The sequence below is a fragment of the Mus caroli genome, chromosome 12 (assembly GCF_900094665.2).
Source record: "Mus caroli chromosome 12, CAROLI_EIJ_v1.1, whole genome shotgun sequence".
NCBI classification, from domain to species: Eukaryota; Metazoa; Chordata; class Mammalia; order Rodentia; family Muridae; genus Mus; species Mus caroli.
In genome coordinates, this window is record NC_034581.1 from 97,676,766 (window position 1) to 97,703,888 (window position 27,123).

General features: G+C 41.7%; 1 protein-coding gene across 8 annotated transcripts in view; it reads left to right on the forward strand.

The window, feature by feature from the left end:
• Unc79 (unc-79 homolog, NALCN channel complex subunit) overlaps window positions 1-27,123 on the forward strand; it is a 236,261-nt gene that overhangs the window by 49,493 nt on the left and 159,645 nt on the right. For all 8 annotated transcript variants that reach the window (XM_021178827.2, XM_029484464.1, XM_021178826.2 and 5 more), the window contains exons 4-7: window positions 2,596-2,766; window positions 12,031-12,123; window positions 21,404-21,459; window positions 22,144-22,273. In XM_021178827.2, coding sequence (XP_021034486.1) covers window positions 2,596-2,766; window positions 12,031-12,123; window positions 21,404-21,459; window positions 22,144-22,273 — 450 coding nt within the window. The remainder of the gene's footprint in view (window positions 1-2,595; window positions 2,767-12,030; window positions 12,124-21,403; window positions 21,460-22,143; window positions 22,274-27,123) is intronic.

The window sequence follows — 27,123 nt, forward strand, 5'->3', positions numbered from 1 at the left end:
TCTAACAACCAGCAATTACTGCAAACTGCTGGGGTGAGATGTTTTAGCACACAGTGTATCGGTGGTGTGTAGAGTGGCAAGCCATCCGACCGTATCTTTCCATTACCTTGGTTGCTCACCCTGTTCTTGTAATCCATACAGAGGAGGGCTGTGATGTCTGCTTAGCCATCCCATGTGGATTTGGGATAATAAAATTAAAAACTGTATGGGGAGTAGAGATCTTAGAGATCTGTGTGGATTTTTTTTTTAAAGTACTTTAGAAACCTAAGATGTCTTTAAACTAAGTTTAAGACTTGGTAAATGTCTCTAATACATTTGCCTTTTGGCCCCAGGAAGTATGAGAACCCAAGTTTCATTGTACAGAAAAGCTAGCCATGAAAACAGGTGGGTGGGTGGGGTTTATTTTATTTTTTTCATAGAGCTACTTGTCTGTCCTAAAAGAAGGCTTAATGGCTGATTTAGTATTAAGTGTTTGTAATTAAAATGTCTTAAATGGTTTACTTTCATAAAAATGATGAAATAGCTATTACTGAATTTGCTTTTCTTGTATTTACAATGTCATATTCTAGTGAAAATAAAGGTGAAAATGTTGATTATCTTGAACCTCTTTGCTGTCTTAAACCTACCTAGCCTCTTGTACTACAATCTTCTCCCAGTCAGAACCAGACTGGGGACTTACTGGTTGTCAATGGACACATCTGTTGAGACTCACTGGAACCTTTGCCCTGTGGTTCCAGTCTTAAACTCAATATGAACTCAAGTGTTCCTTGGAGGATCCAAGAGTAGATGCCCTTTTATTTTTAAGGTCTCTAGATTGTGGCATTTCACTTGGTGAATGGCAATCCACATAATGTGTGAATCTTGACAATGATTTATGTTTTTTGCTTTCATGCCTATGCTTGCTTTGTGACTTTATCTTGATATTTATTTATTTATTTATTGTGTTCTTGTTCTGCATAATAAAGCTTAGGACCCAGGCTAAAACTCCCCCGTTCGTTCTAGTGCCTGGTCTAGAAAATCCAGAGAGCACCATTTTGCTCAGGGTTGTCTATAAAAGCCAGGTCCTAAGGTAACTTGGAATGTGCAGTTCTTCAGTGAGAGTCACTGAGCAGTGGTCCTGCCCACTGATGCTGTGAGCAAGCTTCATGTGAGGCTTCTTCAGGGAGCTGAGCTGAGCTGAGGATGACTCATTGCCCTATGCTTAGAGGTTCTGTGCTCACTGTGGCCTACAGGAGTGAGCAGGATCAGTTCAACTACGGGTGAACTGTGATTTGGGCAGTCATGACTCTTGCTGGATCTTGCTGTCCTTGGGTGGAAAATACCCCAGACGGACTTCCAGGCCCTTTTGGTGCTAATAATCTGTAATTAGGCTTCTTAGCTGAAGCCTAAAAAGGCTCACTGAGTATAGCTCAGGTGTCTCTTATGCATGGCCTTATGTAATTCACACTAAAACACCTGTGAATTTCTCACCCGTTGGTCTGAGCTCGAAGGCGACGGGCCCTGGCTCTCCAGGTTGCCCGTTGACCACATTGTCAGTTGTCATGCTGATTGGCATGGCACGTTAATTCTCATGACTATCAGAAATAATTTTAGGAATGCACATGGCTCTGGAAGACAAATCTAGGCCAAAGCAGACCAGAGTCTAAGACTTTGATATGTTAATGAACACAGAAGTGATCTGTCTTCATGTCAAGCCTTGGCTGATGGCCTATACTTTGAGAGGTTCTGAAATATCACAATGTGCATGGAATGTAATGGATTTATTCTTCATACATTCTAAAGCTAAATAGTTGTGGTTTGTTTTGAAGGTCCTCTATTTTCACATCTCGTGCAGGTAACAATGCTAGTGATATTAATGGCAATAAATAGTAGCTAATGTTTTTGGAGTACATGCTATGCTATGCTGAGCTCTTTGTATTTATTTCATCTAAACCTCTACCAAACCAGGTAGGTATTGTTATTATCTGCATTTTAAAGCCTTGAGAGATTATTTCGAGGGAGGCTGACTTTCTGGAGATTTAAAAACTAATTACACAGGGTTGTGCAATACCACCAGCTCATAGCTTCCTATCTCAGAAGCACACAGAATCTAGAGGTTACAAATTACCTCACTGCCCCAGACTTCAGGTATCGGAACAGTGTGGCTTGGTCAGTAGAGCAGAAATAGCCAAGTTTTATTTCTCAAACTGCCTTAGATTGTTCTGAAAATCCTAGGGTACATCATTGTGTTTCTGTTATCTTTATGAAATGCAAAAATGGAGCTTTTAAAAAAAATGGAGGGATGTCACAATTTCACTTGGAAAGTGCTTTGAGATTAATGGGATCAATGGGGGTCATCTGAACAGCGAGGCTTACAGATGACTGATACACTGTTGAGAAACTCACAGGACAGATTTATTTCTTAATATATTCACCAACTAACTGCTACGTGCATTGGACATTTACTTAGCAGAGTGTTTCAGAACTCTCAGTAGGAAGTGGGCAATAGCTGCTTTTACAATTTAAAACCAGCTTATTAAACCTTGAAATACAAGATCAGCGTGTTTCGTTAATGACATAATCTCCAGTGGCTGACTTCTTACTTCTCTTTTGTAGATCTTGGACAGTCAATATTTTATACGACCACGTGTTTGCTCCCCTTTCTCAATGATGATGTTCTGAGCACTTTGCCCTACACGATGATCTCAACGCTAGCCACCTTCCCTCCATTTCTTCACAAGGATATTATTGAATATCTTAGCACATCTTTTCTACCAATGGCTATATGTAAGTTCCATCTCGCCTAACCCTGAATTATCTTTGTCTAGTATACAAACAGAAATTGTGTTTACTGTTATAGGCACTTCATTTGCAAGATTCCATTATAATGGAATCACTTGAAATGTACACAGACTTTGATCTAAATTCCATTGGTTCAGCATTTATATTATGTTGGAAGTTGATGACGTGAAAGATAATTATACCTTAGAATCATTGTATTTGCTCAGTTTGCCCTTAGGAATAAGGAAGAAAGAACGTGTCAAAGCACTCTGTGTTTCCTACATATAAATTACAGTGTCTTCTTCCACATTAGGAAGAAGGTGGACAGAGTTGCCTGGTATGAAAACTATTCTCTTTTGCATGTGAAGGCTGTTGGATGGAGCGGGAAATGCAGGAGAGAGTGGAGATATATGGACTCTGGTCTCAGCCCTGTCCTAGACTGCTGTAGAGTGTTGCGCAGCTCAGTTTTCATGGCTGAAATCTAATTCAATGCCAATGACTGGATCAGCTTTCCTTCTCAGTATTTGGATAATGAGTCTAAACTTGTGGCATATGTTGAAAAAAAGCCAAAACCCATGACTTCTGTGCAAGATACATTCATAAGATTGGACAGTCTTATATGTATATGTAATGTGTATGTATGTATGTATATTTTTGGAGACAGGGTCTCTTCACTCCATGTTGCCCTGGAACTATATTGGCTATGTAGTCAAGAATGGCTTTGAATTCTTGATTTGAATTCAAGATTTGAAGTCTTGGACTCCTGAGTGCTGGGATTGTGTGTGTGTGCCACTATACCTGGCTTTTATAGATATAATTCTGCAGGCTTTGAAGACATGAAAGCAAAGAGAAGAGAAGTCTGAGATGTAGCTCCTATGATCATGGACTCTAAAGCATTCTTAGGAAGTGGACCGTGGATTAACCTATGTTTCAGGGAATAATCTGAAAAAATATGATGGCTTTAGAATTCAACAAATCTCAACAAAGCTCAACTCTGCCACTGGCTAGCTGTGTGAACTTAAGACAGATGACTTAATCTTTGATTTTTGCCTGTAAAATAATAATCATAGCTGCCTCAGGCATAGTAATTGTAGCTGCACCTTGAGGTGAAGGTGTAGCCTGGGACACTGGTAGGTGCCACCCAAGGACCTGGCACTCAGTGGGTCTTACTTATTTCTTCGCACATCTTTTTTTAATTTTAAAGATAGGTACATAGTGTTTTCCTATGTACCCTAGGTGGTCCAGTACTATGTAACTCATGGCTATCCTCCTGCCTCAGCCTCCTCAATACTGGGATTGGATGCCTGTGGTGCCACACCAGCTTTCCTTATCTTGATTCCTTTTTTTAAAGATTAAAAAATAGCTCTATTGGTCATGTCTAGTATCAATTCTATGTCATGTACTTATGCCTTTATTAAAGTTGCTGCTGTGTGTTAACAACTGGCCAATATGTGTACCATTTTGGCTACATTATCTATTTTTTTTTAATGTGCATTGTTGTTTTGACTGCGTGTATGTCTATGTGAGGGTGTCAGATAATCTGGAGCCAGAGCTATAGAGAGCTGTGAGCTGCCCTGTGGGGGCTGGGATTTGAACCCTGGACCCCTGGAAAAGCAGCCAGTGCTCTTAACTGCTGAGTCATCTCTCCCGTCCCCCTTGGCTTATCTTGTAGCGGAGTGTACTCTAGGATAGAACTGTAATTATCCTATATTTCCAACAAGGAATCCGACCCCTACCCTAATCATTTTGCCATGGGGAAAAATGAGCAGACTGATCATGTGGTTCTGGGTTGTAGGATATTTCATTTCTTTACTTGTGTGATCTCACAAACCAGCGCTTGCTTGTGGATATAGTCTTAGAATTTTGTGATCTTATTTTTGTATAAACAATGTTGACTGTTAAGCAAATGAACAGGAATCTTTTTAAAAAGGATAGCAGGCAAGGCCATATCTTCCTAATAGTGACCTAGTTCACTATGCCCCTAGCTCTTAGATTAAGTTAGTAATTTGGGAAAAGACATTAATGCAGTGAGCTTCTGACATTGTACTGAATTGATCAGGTATTTTCGGCTCATTTTTTCAGAGCTGGTGACTAATTGGTCATTAATTAGAGGTCCCCAGACATAAGCCTTGTCATAGAATCCTTGCTTTACACGAATGTCTGAAGCAACTGAGCATTAGAGCTGAGGGATGTGAATCTTTAAAAAAATGTGAATTTCTATGTTTATTAGTGGAATAACTTGATGCCATTAGAAGGCATGATCGAGTCACTTCACATCTCTGGAACTTAGTGACTTTTCAGCTTTACAGGGGGGCAGTTTCAGAAATCAAGTTGGCTCTCCTGGTTCTTTGTGGCTTAATAATTCTAGGTCGAACAGCATCAGTGTTATTGTACATAACTGGCACATACCTCTGTCTAACCCAGGGATGGACCTGGCTCCTGTGTGTGTTTTGACACTCTGGTCTTAGCCTGTTAGTTCAGCCTTGACTGCTAAGCACCTCTTTGTAGTTCAATAGTAGTCGATCTTTGTCATCTTTAAATCTTTGAAATATAGTGGCAGTCCCACACCTGCCATTGGGTTTTTTTTTTTTTGTTTGTTTTTGTTTTGGTACATAGACCCAAAGACAGAAGGGATGCGTTTTTAGATTCCTGTTAAAATAATCTGAGGTTGAGGATGTGCCTCTTATTATTTTATCCACACTGTTTTTGGGTACTTGTTACAATATCTAGAGCTTTAGACGGAAACAGGACTGTGGCTTTTAACTTGGTTGAGAATATTTTTATTTCAGCACAGATGTGTTAGAATCAAAGGTGCTGCATCTTCTGGATGCTTGATAGTCTGTGCCAGAAGGACTTGCTGGAAGTGAAGGTGCAGTTTTATAATGTTAGCACTTGGAAGGCTGAAGCAGGAGGTTCGCTACAAGCTCAAGGCCAGGGAGACCCTGCTGCAAACAAGAAAATGCAACATGAAATGAAACTGACAGGAAGGTGTTAAAAAGTATCTCTCTGGTATGGTATTCCGATAGTCAATGGGAAGTATAGATAATTTTTTTTAAATGATCGTCATTAATGATTGCGTAACGAATGATTATATAATTCAGGATTATATAATTAATAGATCATATCACATATCATTGTCTATATTACTTTGATGAGGCAGTTTTGACTTTGAAGTCGATCCAGTTCTTCAAACCAAACATTGGCTGCATAGCATTTAGGCTGCTCACGCCATCTTTGCTACCCCACAAATCGCTTATGCTTTTATTTTTAAATAACTCCTTTTGAGGTCTCCCAGCACATCAATCTATTATAAAAATTATTTTTGACATGTTTTTTTTAACTCCTTTCATAAAAATATAGCTCTCTTTATTCCATATGTGTGGAATCTATTTTGTTTATGAAAAGATATTAAAAGAGTTACTAAGAATTGCAAAAAAAAAAAAATCATTTGCACATCACCATGGAAACCTCTCTTTTTCCAATAAAGAACTTATGATTTGTGGACCAAATTGAAGTATGGATGTCTGAAGGATGATACTTGGGTGTAGGTCTAAGTAAGTGCCCATTAGTGCAGGCTGCTTATTTTGAAGAAAGAAATCATGCTGAAGAATTGCAGCACCTTGGACTCTGTGTGCTATCTAACGCAGCTTCTTTCCTAACGTACGTTTCCTCAGCCACTGGCCCTTAGGAAAAAGAAAGGATCTTTCAGATCTTTGAGTTGACTTAAAAACAATATATGACTTCATTGAATATCTGGTTCTGGGCTCGAGGCCAAGGGGCATCTATTGTTTGTTTTTGGCTACTGCATGGTACATGTGGTCTAGGGTTATGGTCTCTGTGTGGTCCTGGGTGTCCTGGAACTCACTCTGTAGATCAGGATGGCCTCAAACTTAGAGATCCACTTGCCTCTGCTGCTGAATGCTGGAATTAACAATGTGCACCGCCACTGCCTGGCTTAGTGTTAAGGTCTTATGAAAACTAATCTTACACAGACAAAAGACAGTAAAAGACAAGCTATGGATGCCATGCGAATAATCACATAATGTCTATTCCTGGTCCTCTTACTAGCTAATGAGGTAGGTGTTGCTGTGAGAACTCTCTGCGATCAGGATTCATTGGGGGCAAAATTATAGTCCTTTGCTTGCTTTCTTTCCCTAGTTTAACTTTTATTCTCTTAGCTATAAAATTGTCACTCATATAACTCCCCTTGTCTACATCCCATCTTTGTTGTGAGACCATGAGAAGAAAGCCATATGAGACTTAATAGTTGAATATTCTACAACATTGTGCAAATATGCAATGGATCAAATGCACAGGCAAATCATAGATATAGTCATTATGTCACATTGCAGCAAAAACTGACACTCGTCTGCCCAGATTGTTCATGTTCTTCAGAGGATTCACTCTCCTATGCACTGAGGCCAAGGGCCATCCAGGAGAGGCCGGACCTTCCATGGCTTATGTGATAGCCCACGTAAAACCACAACAAGCTTGCCCTCATGGTACCTGCGCAGTTAGGTGTCTTGCTTTCATGGCTCTTCACTAACCCAACTGGCAAGTATTTTAATGAGTCATGGGACTCTGGTCCTCTCTTTAAATGTAGCCGATGCCCTGTGAAGTCATAGCTCTCTCTTAACAGAGACCGAACCTCATGGAGCACTGTCCAAGGGCTGTTTGCATAGCCCAAGGCCTGTGAGAGGAGAGTCTGCTTCGATATCCAGATAATGTTATCTGGCCAACGTAGGAAGTGACTATGTCACATGTCCTAGGAGTTTCTTCACCCTAGGTAACTCCCTTGTCTTTGTCGTTTAGAAGACTATAAGGCCAGTGGGTTTATTTCAATGTATCCTATCTCAGACTGTGTCCTATGGTGGTTACTTGGATCGGTCTAGGAGCTTCAGACCTGGTCTCTCTACTTCCCTGGTTAGGCTTCCTATCAGCTGTTCTTTACCCCAAACCCAGAGCCACCTTCCAAACGTGTAGATTAAATCATGTCATTGCCCTCCTCCAAGCCATCCAGCTTCCCGTCACTCTTACAGTCGAGTTCAGCAGCCTTCTTTAGCTCATCAGACCCTGCATGCATTGGCTGTGGCCAACCTCTCTGCTGTGGTCATTGTATTACCACATGAGCAGTCTGCATGTCTACATCAGCCTTCCTGTGGTTTTATAAGGGCATCATCAGGCTTTATGCTTACTGTATACAATTTCCCTTGTCTTGGAGCCCTTCTAAATGTCCTCGTGATGTGTTTCTTTTAGGTCTCAGTTCAAGCACCACATCTTTCAAAGAAAGGTGTGTGTGTGTGTGTGTGTGTGTGTGTGTGTGTGTGTGTGTGTGTGTGTGACTGAGAAAGTTGGGGGAGAGAGACAGACAGACAGAGATTCATGGGAGGTCAAAGGACAACATTTGGGTGTCAGTTTTCTGCTCCTTTGTTGCTTCCACTATTGGGCTGTGTTCCCCAGGCTAGGTGGCCCAAGGTTTCTTGTGGGTTCTCCAATCTCTGCCTGCTATCTGGCTGTAGGAGTTTCTGGGTCTTCTGATGCAAGCCACTCCATCTAGTTTCTTCTGTGTGCTCTGGGTGGAGTTTGTGTTGTCAGGCCTGTACAGCCAGAGCTTTTACTCCCTGAGTCACGCCACTGGACACTCTGAAGGATCAGATCTTTGGAGATGCTCCCTTCTAATCTAATGCAGAACATCCCATTATCTTGTCTCTGTTTCCTTGCCCAGATTCCCGCCTCTCACTGGCAGATATTTGTCCTTTTCTGTGGAACAACACTGTCCACAGAACTTTCTCTGATAATGGAAATGCATCATAAAATTCTATGCTGCCTCATGCTGCACCCGAGATCATATGGGGTTGCTAAGCATGTACGATGTGTCTAGTGAGGCTGAAGGATGTAGTTCTAAATTTTATTTAATCTTAAGTAATATACATGGCTACCTACAAGGGCTTCGAATGATGCCTGGTGCATTTCTATGAAAAAGGCAGTGTTGATTGACTGAGTGAGCGACTGGAGCATTAGATTTACAGTTAGCTATAATTGTCCTTGTCTTGAACTGTCATTGTCCCTTTGATAATGCTGGCACTTTCCTGCAGCTAGTTCACCTCTCACTTATAAAATGGCTTTTGTTATCTGCTCACTTTTGAAGGCTGTATGTGTGTAAGAAGCACACATACAGCACATTATAAAACGCAGCACTTGTTAAGGGATTGGTACTGATCATGAGGGGAAGACATGACAGTAATTTCTGTTCTGGTGCTACTAGGGGAATAGCAGAAAGGCCTGGAAACTCTAAATTACATTTCCTGAGGACAGTCGTCTTCCCCCTTTCATTTTATGTGTTTTTTTTTTTTTTTTTTTTTTTTTTTTTTTTTTTTTTTTTTTTTTTGTTTTGTTTTGTTTTTTTTTTTGTGTGTGTGTGTGCTCTCATGGGATTGAGCTGCGTATCTGTTTACATCATGCCTTTTTAACAAGATTCAGTAAATGATGTGTGCTTGAGCATGCTTATTAAATTAAAACCATGGTGATTTTATTTGGTCTCGTAGAAGGTTTTGAAATTGCAAGATGCTGTCTGTTTATATAAGTATTGGAGCCAATTTCCTGGGGCTTGTGTCCTAGGGGAACTCTTGGCTTTATGGATGGCCATACTTGAGGGACAGCATAGATTTGCAGAGGTAACAGGGACATCCAAAGGTCGCTAAGCCATCTGGGCAGTTCTCCAAACAGACTTCACTTAAATCATCCGAGACAGTTGGGCATCTCTCCCATTTATAAAGGCCTCCGGGCACAGTGGCTCTCAACCTTTTTGAACAGTTTTCATTGTTGAAAAATGCTTATTATTAAAAAGTTTGAGTTGAATTTAAATAAAGATGAAAACACTTGTCACCAAAAGACTATACATGTGGTAAGAGGGAGAGAGAGAGAGAGAGAGAGAGAGAGAGAGAGAGAGAGAGAGAGAGAGAGAGAGGAGACAGAGGAGGAGGAAGAAGAGGAGGAGGAGGAGGAGGAAAGGGAGGAAAATAGGGAGGGAGGGAGGAAGGGAGGAAGAGAGGGGGAGAGGAGAGGAGGAAACCAGATGAAAGGAGAGGGGATGAGAGGGAGGAGGGGATAAGAAGGGAAAGGGGAGAGAAGAGATGAAAAGGGGAGACAGACAGACAGACAGACAGACAGGCACTCTTCTGTTTTTATGTTCAAGTAGGCATTCCTTTCTTCTTCAACAAAGGGCACAGGAGTACTGTATATGTGCTCACCCTTCCGAGCCCTGGGTACTGGCCTGGGTATCCCTTGTTTATCTCTCTCCCTTCTTACAGAATTTCTCAAAGGCAGATCTAAGACCAGCCTGCTGAGACATACCCCATGTGCTTATCAATTGAACAGAATCTCCCATTCCTCACACGGGCTGAGCTAGGATCTCCAGGAGTGGACCTTACAGAGCCGTATAAGGAAAAGGCTAAAGATGGAAAGTGTTTGATTCAAAGTTCTTTCTTCAGTTTATCCTGCTTGATTAGTCATCCTCACTTATCTCTGTATCAACTCTTACCTAACTCTCAGCCCTTGTTTACAGTGTAGAGTCAAATAGATCTATGAACCCGAATACCACCACCAGCCCTGGCAGTCAGGCACACGCAGCCAAAAGCAGACTCAGGCTAGCAGAACTCAGTTTGGGACTTGTTTTGTTTGTTTGCGTCTCTCAAGCCTGTTGCAAAGTCCACTGTCGTTTATGGCATCAGAAGTTCTTGATGTAGAAACAAAATAGAATCATCGTCTTGGTTCTTGCCAGACAACCTTTCATTAGCGCTTTGATGTTTCTGTTTACTGGGTGCCTTATTGTGCTTCTTGTTCCTTAAATGAGATGTGCTCCCCACACACTCTACATCAATATAAAAGAAAATAAATCGGAGTTTGAGATTATCTGCCTTTTGCTGGCTGGCTGCATCAGTGGTCTTTACTGTGTAGGAAACAGTGTTGACGGGTGCATCTTCACCATGTGCTATTTCTCTGTGTTTGACAGCTTGATATATAAGAGGGTTCTCCTGCTTGTTTAGTTATCTCTATGCAAAAAGGAATTCATTTTACATTTTAATCTTAATAAAAGTCTTCCTATTGTAGGGATCCCCTCTCAATTATTGCTGGGATAAAAATACCCTTTGGCGAAAACGCGTTGTACTAAATAACTTTCATCAGAGTTAATTTTGAGTGCTTATGGAGCTATGGAGTCTATTCCATTAAAAAGAGACGATTTTAATATAGCGTTTGATGCCATCATGAACAGGCCACTTAAAGATGTGTTAAAACCAGTGTGCAAGTGGATATCATGATTATACAACAATTAGGTGAATTTTGAAGACTGTTTGCTTTGCAATTGGACATTTGTCTTCGTAGGATAAATGTTATTCACAGATTCAAAAAAGTGCTTTGTTTCAAACAACTCAGCCCAATGTGAAGAGGGTAGACTTTGGAAAGCCAAAATTGATTCTCATGATAATGAAGACACTGGTGGGGGCTCCGGGCGAAGATTTGAGTACAGCTGGGTAGTAACACATGAGTACTGAAAACCATCTAAAAGCCAACGTGATCATTTTTACAATATGTTATTTAAGACTTCTATGTGTAATTGAATATGATGTTATACATTATATGGAGCTTGTTTGCCCAGCTCTCTAAGTGTTGATATGTTTTAGTTGGGCTCCCACTTCCTTATGAGGTTAACCATTCACATGTTTAAGTGTCCTTTAAGTTAAGTTTGGGAATAGAGATCCCTCCTAGGCACAACTCTGACAAAGTCATTATATTCTGGTTTTATGTTTTCTCATGCAGCTATGCGTTAGATTGCATTAGAATTTTTTTTAACAGTGGCAAGAAATGGTAGCATTTGTATGCAAGAAGTTTTGTGGTTTTATCTCAATTCATTTCTATTGTCTTTGGGGCTGGGGTTATGGCTTAGTTTGTCGTATTTTCTTAACAAGGCCCTGGAGTTGATCACCAGCATTACATAAACTATATGTAGTTTGTCCATGCCTATATCCCCAGCTCTGATTAGTAGAAGCAGGAGGATCAAGAATTTAAGATCATCCTGAGTACGTAGAAAGCCTGAGGCTAGCCTCAGCTACAAGAGACACCATCTTAAAAATGAAAGAAAGGAGGTGTCAGTCATTACTCAGTTCATTTGGAGCTTTCTCAGGAAGCTCTTTCAAGGATCTTTGTAAGGGAGCAAGTATGTACTCATATCTAGAAATCGATTTGCGTCTAATTGGAGAATTTTGGTTTCAGTGGGTTCCTCCAGGAGAGAAAGCGTTCCGGCCCATGTTAACCTCTCTGCATCCTCAATGCTAATGATTGCAATGCAGTACACCTCTAACCCAGGTAAGTGGCCAGCTTCTAAACTATCATGAGGCAGCATTCAACAAACAACGTAGACCCTTTCATGTGGGCGTTTCTCTAGGTAGAACAGACAAGAGATGTGTTAAACACAGACCTATGACTTAAAATTCATTTGTCTCTTGCTAGTTGCTATGATTTGGTTTGCTAGGGAGCACTTTAGAATGTTTGAGGATTAAGTTTCAGATGACTGGAAAGTAATGACTATATAGAAAAAGTTAAATGCAAAAATATAGCTAACACTAAGGCTGGTGTGCTGGTTTATGCCTATATGCTTAGCACTTAGGAAGTTGAGGCAGGGAGATCGTTACTAGTTGCAGACCAGCCTGGGCTATAGAGTGAGATCTTGTCTTACACACACACACACACACACACACACACACACACACACACACGCACCTAATGTATATTACATGTATTGATTCATATGCATATATACATGTGTAGGACATATATTTACTGCACTTTAACCACTGATGATAACCAATGAATTGGGGATAAATTTGCTTTGCTAATGCCACAGAAATATTTCTAAACATAAATCTTTTACCAAATTTCAGGCTTCTCATAGAATAAATTGATGAAAAGGGATGCACAATTTAAAGGGATAGAAAAACTTAATATTCTTCCAATTGTAGGAGAGAAAACAGTGCTCTCCTGTGGCTTTCTCCTCTACCGTTATCCCCAAAGTTGTATTCGAGTTGAGTTGCTTTTGTGTCTCAGATCACCTATGGTCCTGGATGGGCTTGCCCACAGTGTTGGTATTTGTCAGGGTAACTGCTAATCACTTTGGAGGAACTGACCTCCAAGGCAGCTAGCTCACTGTTAAAGCGGTGTGTAAGCCATGAACTCTGATAGTATTCTCATTGAATGTTTGTTTAGAAAATGACAATGTTTTATGACATAGTTTTTAGTCTATTTAAGTAGCATAATAATTGAGTTTTTGATTTTAAAACTTTAAAAATAATATTTTTATTGACTTGCTGAGAAGTTCATACAACATATTTTGTTTGTATTCACTAACACAGCTCCATCCTAGTGATACCTGTGTGTAGTTTTGATTGTTGCCTTGTTATTAGTTTAAGATGGAGTTTTTATTGCTATCTTGCCCAGGCTGACCTCCTGGGTTAAGTCGGTTCTCTGTCTTCAGCTTTCTAAGTCCCTAGAGTCAAGACAGACGCCAACTTCTAGTCTCTGTTTTAATTCACTTGAGCTCCCATAAAAAGGCTTAAAAACAATGAATACTTAAAGTTCTGGAAGCCAGGAAATGGAAGACCAAGGTCCTAGCGGACTCATTGTCTGGTGAAGGCTTCATTCCCTGGTGCATGGGGGCCATGTTTGTGCTGTATCCTCTCACAAAGGAGGGAGGACAGCTTATACAGGTTATCCAGAGCTACTGTTATACGGACGCTGTTGGACTGGTTGGGGTGCAGGCCTCAGGACCTCAATGTTTGCTAAAGGCCCTGCCTCCTAACGCTATTGTATTGGGGTCTAGGATGTTTGGGAACACAGATATTTGATTTACCAGTATTCTACTCCATCTCCCTAATTTCACATCCTTCCACACCTGAAACACATTTATTCCATTTTGATAGCCCTGCAAGTGTTAATTCATCCCATTATTAACTCAAAAAAGCCGAGGTCCAACGGTTCATATAAATACCATCCAGATCTATTAATGTCAGACTTGAGGCATGATTCATCCCAGAATGCTCTGCTCTTCAGTGATGTCACGTGCTTCCAGAACACAACTGTGAGGGCTGGGGCTGCAGCTCCGTCGCAGAGAACTTGCTTCGAGTAGGGCAGCTGAGGGTTGAGTCCCTAAACAGAAGCAGACAGACATGTAAACAATAAAGTACACAGGTGGGCCAGCCAGCGAGCAGACGGCCCCACCCCAAAAGCAGACCGGATGAGTTGGAAACTCAGCATTAAACCTTAGCCTTGTACATCTTCTTTGACTTGATACTGTGCCTTCTAGGTTCATTGTGGAGGCAGTCCTATCTTCTCTGTTGTTGCTGGATAACGGTTTGGCTCCAAGGCTTTTGTAGTGACCCTACCACTATGGCACCAGGCAGCCTGGCCTCCATTGGTCTGCTGGGAGTTACCTTAGTAGGGGCTTCCTGCGGTGGGTGCCCTCATGTCTACCTCTACTTCACCCTATAGTCTGGTGCCTGTGACTTTTCAGAGTATCCTTTCAACTTTAAGTGGGCATATCAATGCACCCACAGCTTTGTTGGGTGCAGTGCAAGCTACTCTGGGTCCCAAAGAGCTGCATTCCGAAGATAAAGAATAAGGCATTGGAGTGCAGCAACAAGGTATAGGCTGCAATGTGAGGCCCCCCGCTTGCTTGTGCGCCCCTAGAAGCCACGCTGTCCTTGGCCCCTTGTTCTCTAGGCCTGTGACGGGAGGGGGAGTTGTGACGATTTCTAAATTGTCTTTGGGGGTCTTGGACCACAGTGCCTAGCTTCTCTGCTGAGGAAAGATTGGTGTGTTTTCTACCTCCCTACTTTCACCTAGTTTCTTCTTTGATGGACAATTCTGATCAAAAATCATTTCTTTTCTCTGGAATGTTACAATAAACACTCAGAAAAACAATAGCCAAAACAAACATAAAAACGCAAATCAGATTACTGAGCACTTCCAGAAGGGTTTCCTCAGCCAGCCTCATCTCACACAAAGTCTCTCCCTTCTGAAGAACACCAAGACGTCCACGTAATTTGACCATGTTCTCTGTCACTTTATGACAAGGGTGGCCTTTTCTCCAGTTTGCTATCACATGTTCTTGTTTCTGCCTGACACCTCCTCAGAATCGCCTCTACTGTTCAGTTATGTGTGTGTGTTTAAACCAGCATCCAGCCTAGCGTGCCTTCTCCAGCCTAGTGCGCCTTCAGAAGCGTGAAGCTGTGTCTGCCCTTCTCTTCCCAAGACCTCACATAGGTGTCTTTAACAGTCATTCAGCATAACAGCAACTCTTCTAGAATGTACCTCAGAATGCTTGCACTCCCTACAATGACCTAATGCTACAGTGGCTTCCACATTTTAAGATATTTGTTCAGTAGCACCCCACGTCTTAGCACTAGTTCCCTGTTTTAGTGTGTTTCAGGTTATATTAGTCCTTTGTTTCATTGCTGTGACAAAATACCCCACAAGGAACTCAAGGAAGGCGGGGTAGTTGTTTTGACTTGTCGTTTAAGGCATACACACCACACTGGCAGGGAAGCCATGATGGCAGGACTATGAGGCATATTGCCTCCACAGTCAGGAAGCTGGGGTTTCTGTTGTCATCCCTGCCTGAAATGGCTCCTCCCACATTTCACTCCCTCAGTTGAGCCTTCTGGTAGCATCCCTAGAGACACATAACAGTTTGTCTCCTAGGTAATACTAAATCACATTCATGTGTTATCCAGATTAGCTCTGACAGGAATACTTTAACAGATACCGCAATGTGAGTGGTTTATATGATTAAAAGCTTATTTCTCATGGTTTCAGAGTGTAGAAAATTTAGTTCGAGGTTGTTGATAGATTTGAGTGTCTGGTAGGGACAGGCCCATTTCCTGGTTCTTAAGCAGATTTGTTCTGTCCTTGCGTAGAAGAAAGCTCATAGGGATTCTTTGGGGTCTTTAAAAGAAAGGGACATTAAAGGGCTGGAGAGATGACTTAGCAGTTAAGAGTGCATTCTGCTCTTCCAGAGGACCCAAGTTCAATTCCCAGCACCCATATTGGGCAGCTCACAAGTGTCTATAACTTCAGGTTCAAGGTATCCAGCACCCTCTTCTGGCCTCTGTAAGAACATGAACACCCTCTTCATACACATAATTTAATAATGATAATACTATCACTGCTAATAAAATATTAAAAAACAAGGTCACTAAACCTATTCATGGGGACCTCTGCCTTCACAGTGTAAGCACAGCCTAAAGCCCCACCTCCGAATGATGTCACTCCAGGGAGTAGAATTTAATTTGTGGATTTTGAGAGATACATTCTGTCTACAACATCCTCAAGTATAACATCCCTGGGATTATTATGTGGATTTAATTAAATGTTTATTTTAGGGCAAGCTGTAATCTCCTATTTTACACTGTTTACCTTAAAAGACCATCAAAATATGACTCATATTTGTTGTATTTTATGTTCTGAAAGGATTCATCATTTAGATGAATCCTTAAAGTTAAAGTGTGAGTTAAAGTGTTATCAGGAAGAGTGGGCCCTGCTGCTGGGCAGCAATAGAGTAGAGTGGACATTTTGAGGTTACTTCAATGTGGATTTGTTTGTGGACTTGAGTCCGGGACTTCATTCTAAGGAAGATCCAATGTCTGAATGGCGGGGAGAAAGTAAGACTTTATTCTTTGGCCAAATAATGAAGAAGAGGGGAGACTGTACTCACAAATAAGTTTATTCACAAGAGGGAAGTGGGTTCCATATACAGGACAATGGTGTCATAAAAGGAAAAATATTCTAGTCTTCTCTGGTGTGAGGCAGACCCTTCCAGAACCTTCTTTGACACTGCTCTTCGTTGTTTTTTTCATGGTCTGGTGGTTCCAGTCATGGGGCTGGTAGATGTCTTTAGCTTTGATGGGAGAAAAGAGAGACTAGGCAAGTCCAGGGCAACTTAAATATCCCTGTTAAATAACCCTATTTCTGGGCACAAATTTCTCCAGTGATCAACATATCTGTATATAGAATCTTATCTGAAGACTCAGGCAGAGGAGGGATGGACACAGTATGAAGACGGAAGCCACGCCTCTTCACCTCAGTAGACATCAAAGGCCTGTTAGGGTTTTGGCCAAATTGGCTTTCAAGACTTGGAGCAATAATTCAGGTGACTGTTACTGTGACCCACACAAAAGAAGTATCATTTTCAGGAGGGAACCATGCAAGAAGCAGGCCTTCTTAGCTGCATGGCCTTTCAGTGAGTGATGTTTAAGTGAACCACAGGCTCTGGAAGCTACCAGGTTTGCTTTGATTTTACCCCAGTATCACCAGTGAAGAGATTTGTGGAGACTGTGATTTGGCCCTAGCAAATTATTGAATACCTGATCTGACTCTGGGGGCTTCAGAGGACAGAGTTTCCTGAGTTCATTTGCAGAAGACACATGGTTCCAGCCCTGAACAAGTTTACAGCCTCATGGCTGAATTTTCTCACCATGAAATAGGACAATCCTTCCTGCTATTCATTAACCTGTTATTAAGATCAACAAGTTAAAAACATGAGTGCACATGCTTGCTTGGCCTTGGTGTTCTGACCGGAACATTGTAAGTGCTGGGTAAATAACATGAACTGCCACAATGTAGCATTTTCCTCCAGGACTTGAATTGATGGAAAACTACTGTGATCTTACAAAATTACCTCTGCTATTTTCAAATCTGCTCACGGGATAATGTTTATGGTCAACGAACTATCCTGTATTGGGGATTACTTTTCTGACTCAAAACTAGTCTTGTGATGTGGGAAAGAGGTAAGAAGGGAGGCGATATCCACCAGGGTCACTTTGGGATCAAATGCATGCAGGTATGCTCAAACTTCTAAGAGGACAAGATGACTACTGGGTTGCCTCCTACAAAGCTCACATTTGAGAACTCTTGCATCGTTTTACAAAACAAAACAAAACAAAACAAAACAAAACAAAACAAAACAAAACAAAACAAAACAAAACAAACCCACCCCAAGTCCCAAATTCCACAAAAGCTGGTTGGCTTTGTAATGTTTTAAGTAAGTTGGTTTTTGTTTTTGTTTTTGTTTTTGTTTTGTAATCATTCTACTGTTTAAATTTTGGTGGAATGGGTAACGAAGAAGCAACAAGTGACCATTTGGTTTTGTAGCTGATAGTGTATTACAAATTAGGCATCAGGGGTTAGAGAGGTGGTTCAGCGGCTAAGAGCACACATTGCTCGTCCAGAGGACTCAAGTTCAGTGCTCGGCTCCTAACACCCACATCAGGGAGTTGACAATTACCTATAACTCTAGCCCCTAAGGGGAGCTTATGCCTCTGATCTCCGCTGGCACTCACACACATGTGTACATACCCACCCCACACATATGTGTGAACAATTCAATATAAAATAAATCTTAAAGCCGAAAAGGGCACTTGCTTAAGCAGCGAACATTCACTGAGGAACTCTTGTGTGCAGGGCTTAATGCTAGGGATTGTGGAGCCCACACTGAAGTGTAAGGGATGGTGCTTCTTTGGGGCCTGTATTTCTTTGGGAAGATGATGCCTATTCCCATAAATCATTGCCAGTATGGGGTAGCCAGGTGTGGTGGCATCGAACCCCAACATTAGGAGAGCAGAAGATCACTGTACATTTGAGGCCACGTCAGCCAGGGGGCCACAGAGCGAGACATCTTTCACTAAACAGATGATAAACATAGAGCAAATATGCAAAGCACCAGTTAAATGCTATAGGCCGTTAACTTATCAGAGGAGGAGGCCTCTGGGAATTGAAGTACTCAGGAACATCTCCATGCTTCTTGAGCAAGGAAAATATGAATCAAGTTCTGCTTGATAGACTGAACAGGGCGTTTTGGAGGGGAAGCAGTTAGAACAGAGGCACTCTCCAGGTCTGTTCACGGGACAGGCAGCGGAACACTCTGACAGAGCGAGGTCCACGTCATCTTCTCTGCAGAAGATCAGATGTTGTGTAAGACCAAGTGTCCTGGGACACTTGCCCACTCAGTGTTGGCATAAGGACAGAGACTACTCAGTGAAGCCACAAGAGGAGAGATTTTAAAAAAGTAGAGAGAGCAGCAGGGAATGCTTCTGAGGAATCAGAGAGAATTCAGATGAAACCTGTCCACGGGATCTGAAGGACACAGAGGTCTGCAGTGCAGAAACCTCCGTGTTGGGATGGAGACGGAAAGTAGTGCATGGGAAGAACCAAACACTAATCTGTCTAGGATGAGTGCTGTTCTTTTGCAAGTGAACCCAGGTAAATCAGAGAAGCATGCTGCTGTGTAGCTCTAGCAGGTCCCCTGTAGAAGTCTCTATTGTGAAGATATGACATGCTTTGGTTGCAGGAAATGGAGAAATCAAGTTGGTACCAGTATGACATTTCCTCCATGGTTAGCTTTCATAGTACTAGAGGGTGCTATATGGTAGGTTTCTAGGGTTAAAAAAAAATCAACAGTTTCACCCAGCTATTAGCCCTATGACCTACCATAATGGGCAAGATAGGCCATGGGTGCGATAGTGGCACAAATATGGAGGTAACCAACTGCTTTCAGACTGGATTTAAGACCCAAGCTACGGGAAGAAATGCATGCCTGGAACTATAAATTTGACTAATAATAAATGGCTAGAGAGTTCCCAGGCTTCAGGCATGAACCTACTACTGTTATTTTGCTAAATGGACGTGGGTCATGCTGCCCTCTAAATTCATATTTTCATGCCTATTAATCAGAACAGCTCTTAGACATCAGGGAAAGAATTTTGCGAGATGAACTGTGGGTAATGTCGAAACTCACATCTGGTCAAACTGCAGAGTACAAGTGTTCATGGTTGCTTAGCTACAAAGGGGGCATCTATGCTCCTCCCTCCCAAGGCTCAGGGACCACCATGGAAGACGGACAGGAAAGAGTGAAAGCCGTAGGTCAGGGAGGACTGGACCGAATAGTCTTCTGGATGTAACAGGACTACTACTCTCAGCAGTTCATGGAAGATCAAGCCAGTCGTGTTGGAGAGATGGCTCAGCAGTAAAGACACTTGCTGCTCTATGGAAGACCCAGGCTTAGTTTTCTTGGCACCCAAATGGTGGCACACAGAGGATGGTCTTGTTGGGCATCAGTGGGAGGAGAGGCCCTTGGTCCTGTAAAGGCTTGATGCCCCAGAGTAGGGGAATGCCAGGGTGGGGAGGCAGGAGTGGGTGGGTGGGTGGGTGGATGGGGGAGCACCCTCATAGAAGCAGGGGGAGGGGGGACTGGTTAGGGTTTTTTTGGATTGGAAACTAGGAAAGGGGTTAACATTTGAAATGTAAATAAAGAAAATATCCAATAAAAAATTTAAAAACAACAAACAAACAAAAAACAAATGGTGGCACAATTGCCTCCAGTTCCAGAGGCTTTGGCATCCTTTTCTGGCTTCTAAGGGTACCTCACACATGCACAGTGCACTTGTATACACACATGTGTAAATAATATACATACATATATACATATGTACATGCATACACATACATACACACACACACACACACACACACACATAAAATAAAGATTCACAAATCTTTTTAAAAAGTCAAGCCAAACATGGAGGAAGGGGGTTGAGGCTCACAAGACCCCACCCATAACTGAGTAGCAATTGACCACTGTTGGCTTCTGTGGAGAGAGAGTCAGTTTTCTTTAAGGGTGTGACCCCTGATGGGTTGACCATGCTTTACTCAATGGCCCCACATCCGTGAGTATATGGACAGCAAAAATTGGACTTGAGGGACTATTACAAAAGAAAGAAAGAAAGAAAGAAAGAAAGAAAGAAAGAAAGAAAGGAAGGAAGGAAGGAAGGAAGGAAGGAAGGAAGGAAGAAAACAAAAGCCGCATTAAGTTGGGAGGGGGTGGGAAGTCAAGAGTGGGTCTGGGAGGAGTTAAGGGGATAAATAAGGGGAGAATATGATCAGATTGCATTGTAGAAAATTCTCAAAGGATTAATCAGGTATTTCACTTAAAAAAAAATTAAAAACCAAAAACCAAATTTCCTATCACTGGGACTCAGTTCCAGTGAGCAACATCTGCCCGGAGCTTCTGAGATGGATTTTTTTCTTTATGATGAGAGGATAGGATTATTGATCAAGTGGTAAAATTTCTGTGTCACTCGGTAGTTTTCAGTCTTGGTGGGGTGCATAGGAAAATCAGCACCAGTTTCCTAGCTACATACGGCCTGGTGTTTGTGAGGTAGCGTGTGTGGATTGCTCAGCACATCTGACAAAGAATGAGTTCACTCAAAATGATGGTGAGGCTTGTATGTGACCTCGTGGGTGAGGCTTGCCCTTCTCACGCAGTTCTTAGCTGCATTGGTCCAAGTTAAGATGATGTAAGTATAATTGCTGGAGATGTCTAGTATTTCCTTTGCTAGTGCAATTTGCAAAGTACTTCTGAATGGCTTTGGAATAAAGTTTGGTAAAGCTAAGGGCTGGTATGGTTTCTAAAAGTGTGATAAATACTTTCGAATTTAATGATTAAAGTGAAAATGGATGCAGAACTGATTTATCATATCTCCAAGGATGATTTTCTGGTATTTACATTTCATTATAAATTATATTTTCTTCTTTACAGTGTATCATTGTCAATTATTGGAATGCCTCATGAAGTATAAACAAGAAGTCTGGAAAGTAAGTTTTGAATCAAGATGGACCCATATTTACCAACTGGATTTATGTAAATTTTAACAATTACATATTATAACTGTTGCTTTGATCAGATTTATACTTGTCTTCTAATTTTGATGTGATTAAGCTATACTTTATTTCTACTTGCAAAATTATCACTTAGAACAGAAATCAAACTTCAAGAGCAGAACTTCTTGACAGAATAATTGATATATCTTATTCATGGAATTAAGCAAATATTATATTGCATGACAGTATGATTTTAATGTAAAATTCCTTAAGAATTGTCTTTTATTTTAAAAGCAGACATGAATTGTTAAGAAATGTTATTAAGAAAAAAAATATATTTTTAAACTCAGTGTTTGGTATGTGGGCATACACTGTTGTAAAAATCTTTCTTTAGTTTGAATCTCATTAGAAGATTAATGGGCAGTGTACTTTTGAACCCCCCTTGAGGGCATCATTTATAGGACATATAAACAAACACATGAATAAATGAAGAAAATGATTTGCTAACACAATTTAATCTGTAAAGTGCACCTGGGTGATGGGATCCAGGAAATGACCCGCCTTCCCTATTAGAATTCTCTATTAGAATTCTCTACTGCTTTGGTTATGCCGGGTGAGTGGTCGTTGCTTTGATTTCAGGCTGCTGAGTGAACTCCCGTCTGTCCCTTCCTCCTGCAGGATCTTTTGTATGTGATTGCCTACGGGCCTTCACAGGTGAAGCCTCCAGCGGTACAGATGCTTTTCCACTATTGGCCCAACCTGAAGCCTCCCGGAGCAATAAGCGAGTACAGGGGCTTACAGTACACAGGTAAGGAGAGCAGAGCTCTAGGGGGGCCCCGTGTTCATCTCCCTCATGCCACCCAGCCTCACCTTATGTAACACCATATTAGATGGTTGACATTGTTCTTTAGGATTCTGGGTTTCAAAAGAAGCCAGTCAGTCCATGCTATTAGGGGAGGTTGATTACTTGAGCCCAGGAAATTTGGGGAGCCATCCTAGGCAACCTAGAAGGATGCCATCTCTTAATAATATCTCTTACGATAATCAAATGTGGTGCTGCAAGCAGATGGGAATCTCAGCACTTGAGAGGTGGAGGCAGGAGGATCAGAAGTGCCAAGTCAGTCTTGACTACAAATCGGGTTTGAAGTCATCACGAACTGTAAGAGAACCCATTTCAAAACAAACAAAACACAACCTGAAGAAAAATAAGGAGAAAAAAAATCCCAACCCCCTCAAAAAAGCCCTTAGTTATACCATCTAAAATATTTATGACTTCATAGCAGATTGCCTATGCCCCTACCTCAGTTACTATCCAAAAGGCCTACATCTTACCTACTGCTAAAGCTAATTACTATCAAACCAGAAGTGATGAGAGCAAGGCTGGGTATTAACATCTCTTAGTGGAAGCCCCAGCTGCCTAATTCTGTTCTTGTCAGAGGCCTGGCCGTGTTTTCAGTGTCACCAGACGAATCTCATCATGACAATGAAACAGTTACATTAAATGCAATGACACAGTTGGGCATGGTGGCCTACTCTTATGACCTCAACACCCTGTGGGCTGACATTAAAGTCTCTAGAGTTCAAGGCCAGCCTGGGCCACAGAGTGGATTATAAGACAACCTGAGCTATATGAAAACCTTGAAAAAAATGGAAATAGTGACATATATTTACCAAGAAACTTTCAAAAAAAAAAACAAACAAAAAACAAGACAGTCAGACAGATAGAAAGACTGGCTGGCACAAGGTTCTAGGTTACTGCTTATAGCACAAAGTATAAGAAAATCCCAGTGGCTAATGGATTTTCTGATGTCCATGCACACCTCCCCTCAATGGTGTTATACATGTTTTACACCATGGAAGGTGGATTCCAAGTGGTATAGCCTAGGATAAGAAGTGGTAGCAACGGTTTATGCAGGAAAGGTGGACAGGGAATTTGTTGAATTGTTTTTTTATTATTATCATTTTGTATTATTGATAGTAGAGGATGTTTCATTGTTGTGAGATGAATAATTTGAATGTAAAAGCCAATGAATGACTTAGTACATCCGTAGAGTGAAAAGTGAAATGGCTGTATACTTGATGTAGACCCTTTTTTGTAGGGTCCCTGACATAAGCTCTCCTGTGATGTTTGAATCGGTGATTAATACCAGTGAGGTCTATTTATACAATAACTATCTGATGAGGTAGCTGTGTTCCAGACATTGTAGTTTTGTTATTAATGTAGGAACCAACATAAAAGCAACCTTCATTAAATTGAATATAGCCAAGATACAGAAATTCAGTTTATTCAGCAAATATTCACGGGGTATCTAGATATGGAAATTCATTCTATTCAACAAATATGGGGTGTTTATTGTTAGCCAAGCATTTCTCTGTATTCCAATGAGAAAAGCAAAACACCTTATTGGTCATTAGTTTCTTGGGGCTTTCAAGCTAATTGTGTGTGTGTGTAGATCCAGAGATTGTTTTCTAGGGCTAAGTACTAAGGTAGAGCAAAAACAAATCTGTGGGAACCATGGGAGGTCTCCTAGCTGATCCTTGCCACAAGTCTGGGGGAGAGGTATTTGTTAAGGGAGTTCTCCAGGGAGTGAGGTTTTAGCTGGTAGCTGAGGCTGTAACAGGTATATAACTAGACATGGGAAGAGAAGAAGCCACGAGTGCATAAGCCGGGAGTTTAAGGTAGAAGGAACTTCAGGTAGAAGGGCTTGTGAGGTGGATGCGACAGACAGCTTGGTGATGTTTAGCACTGGAAAATTATAAGGCAATTAGACAATGGAGTAGGGAGGCCAGCAGAAGGCTGGCAGAGCCTGTAAAAGACTTGGGGTTGTTTTCTAACAACAGAGGGGTTTCCTGCTGTAGGCTTTGTTGAGATTCACTGACCAGAGCATCCCCGAATCCCAAACGCTACAGTCATCTCCAGTTATAGGGTATCCAAAGCCTCTAGCAGGGACCCACTAAGAAATCTTCATTAAAACTGGTTTGGCATTTGCCTGCTAAGATCAGAGTCATCCTTTCTAGTTCTTTGGACTCCTAGAGAGATAGTTGACTAGGGCTTCACTCAGTCAATCCTTGTAATCATGTGTTGCCTTCCCTGTTCACTGCTGAGACCTACCCGCTACTTTGTAGCTAGGCATCATCCTCAACGCTAAGCGGCTCTCTTAGAATTCCCATGCTAACAGACCATGAGGCAGACAGAAAGTCATCACTGTGGTCTGTGTATTGCTGTGTGTCTGGCACCAGCTGCCTATCAGATGTTGTTCTTGCAGCTTTGGATGTTGAGATTTCCCTCTTCTACATTAGCTTGTTGGTACCGTCATCATCCCTGTCTTGACCAGGCAGCCATGTTGTTGAGGTGTAGCGTCTCTGACATTTCTAGGAGATACAATCTCACAGCTGATTTTGGGTCCTCTGGCTCTTTACAAACTTTCCTGTCCCTCTTCTGAGACGTTGCCTGAGCATTAGGTGTAGGGATTGTAGCACAGATGGGTTGGTTGAGGCTAGGCACCTCCTGATGGGTTGTTCTCTGCATTGTGACCAGTTGTAGTTTTCTGTGGTGTGACCATCTGTTGAAAGAGAGGTTTCTTCAATGAGGAGTAAACACAACACTTAGCAAGCAAAGAGGTTTGTAAACCCATTTAATCTCTAGTGAGTGTGTGCTTTGCATGTGAAGCCAGAGATCAATGCTAGGTGCCTTCCCCCGTCACTCCTTACTTTATTGTCCAAAACAGGCTTTTTCTCTGAACCTGGATGCTCTGGTAGATTGGCTGGTCAGTAATCCTGGGCTATCCTTCTATCCCTACCCCTCTGACATGCAGCCATGCCTGACTTTTTACATGAAGGCTGATGATCCAAGCTCAGGTTCTTTTGCTTCTGCAGCAAGCACTTTACTGAATGAGCAAGCCATCCACCTCCCCAGCTGATCCCTGCCTTTTAATATAAAAATTACCGATACAGGAGCTGGAGAGATGCTCACCAGCGAAGAGTACTGGCTGGTCTCCTGGAGGGCTTGATTTTATTTTCCAGCATCCATATGGCAGCTCAAAACCACATGCAACTCCAGTTCCAGGGGCTCTGATGCTCTCTTCTGGCTTCAGTGGGCACCAGGCACACATTGCAAGTAAAATATCCAAGTAAAACAGCCATACAAATACAAGGAAAGAAAAGAGAGATTATACAGTGGGTTTCTTGTTACAGCATATGGGGTAGTAAATGAGTTAGTCTTTGTAGCAAGGTTGTTTATTTAGCGTCCATTTAACTACATTTGTAGACAGCACAGAGAGAACGGGGCATGCATCGGAAGGCTAAGCTTGATCTGGGGCATCAGACATAGCAGAGTATGTACTGTAACCCGTGTTAGTGGGCTTGGACTTTTAAGGTGAGCCAATGAGAGGTTAGACCAGCACTCTCTGTTGTGCTTTCCCACCATTGTGTTCTTTCTTCTCTTTAATTCTCTTGATGTTCTATCCACACAATGAAAATCTTGTAAGTCGGTTTTGCTGGTGCATTATAAACATGCAGAAAACCCCAAGTGAGCGTGCACTCGTGTGTGGCTGCCCCAGAGAGCTCCTTCAGCATGGGTTCCTCCTGTCAACAGCAGAGGTGAAGTTCTGCCTGAGTTAGTATTTTATAAAAATGGAAGTGTCTGGTGTGTGTCTGTGTGTGATCTGTGTGCTAAGGATGACTGTTGTCTGTTTGTTTTTATTGCTACACATAATCCATAAAATACATGTGCCACAATCTTCCTGTCTTCTCCACTATTACCACACGTTTGGGTTGTTCTTAATTTTTGGTTGTTGAAATACTGCTACTCTGAGCGTTTTTGCAATGTCTTTGGTTTGAAATATATATACATTAATAAACAGCTTCCCTGTCCAGTTATGCTAATACACACTCTCATTAGGAGTGTATATTTATTGTGGCAGCTTTGTTAAACATTGTTTTATGTATCATATCATTATAGAACAATAAACTATATTTTCTTTCTAATCTACAAGACTTTTATGGCTGCTTCTTAATCTGTGATTTAACATCAGTCATATAAATTGTACAGAGAGCTTTCAGTATGACATGGCTACACGTGCTTACAATGGCAAGTCACATTTTTATTTGCCAGCCTATTACAGTTTTATTCAGAAAGTTATGGTCTTAGTCAATGTTCTATTGCCGTGAAGAAACACTATGACCGTGGCAGCTCTTATAAAGGAAAACACTCGACTGGGACTAGCTTACAGTTCTGATGTTTAATCCACTGTCATCTGGCACCATGCAGGCAGACATGCTAGAGAGGGGCTGAATCCACAAGCAGCAGGAAAAGAGAGGCACTGGCTTAGGCTTTTAAAATTCTGAAGCCCACTCCCAATCAGCAAGGCCATATCTACTCCAACAAGGCCACACCTCCTTATCCACGTCAAGTAGTACAACCCCCTGATGACCAAGGATTCAAATATATGAACATATGGGGCCATTCCAATGCCAACCACCGCAGTTATTGTCTGTCCCTAATGCTTGAAATGATTTCCTATAGAAATTCCAATGATTCATCTTACATTAAAGCTTGTGATTAGCTGGGTGTGGTGGCGCATGCCTTTAATCCCAGCACTCGGGAGGCAGAGGCAGGTAGATTTCTGAATTCGAGGCCAGCCTGGTCTACAGAGTGAG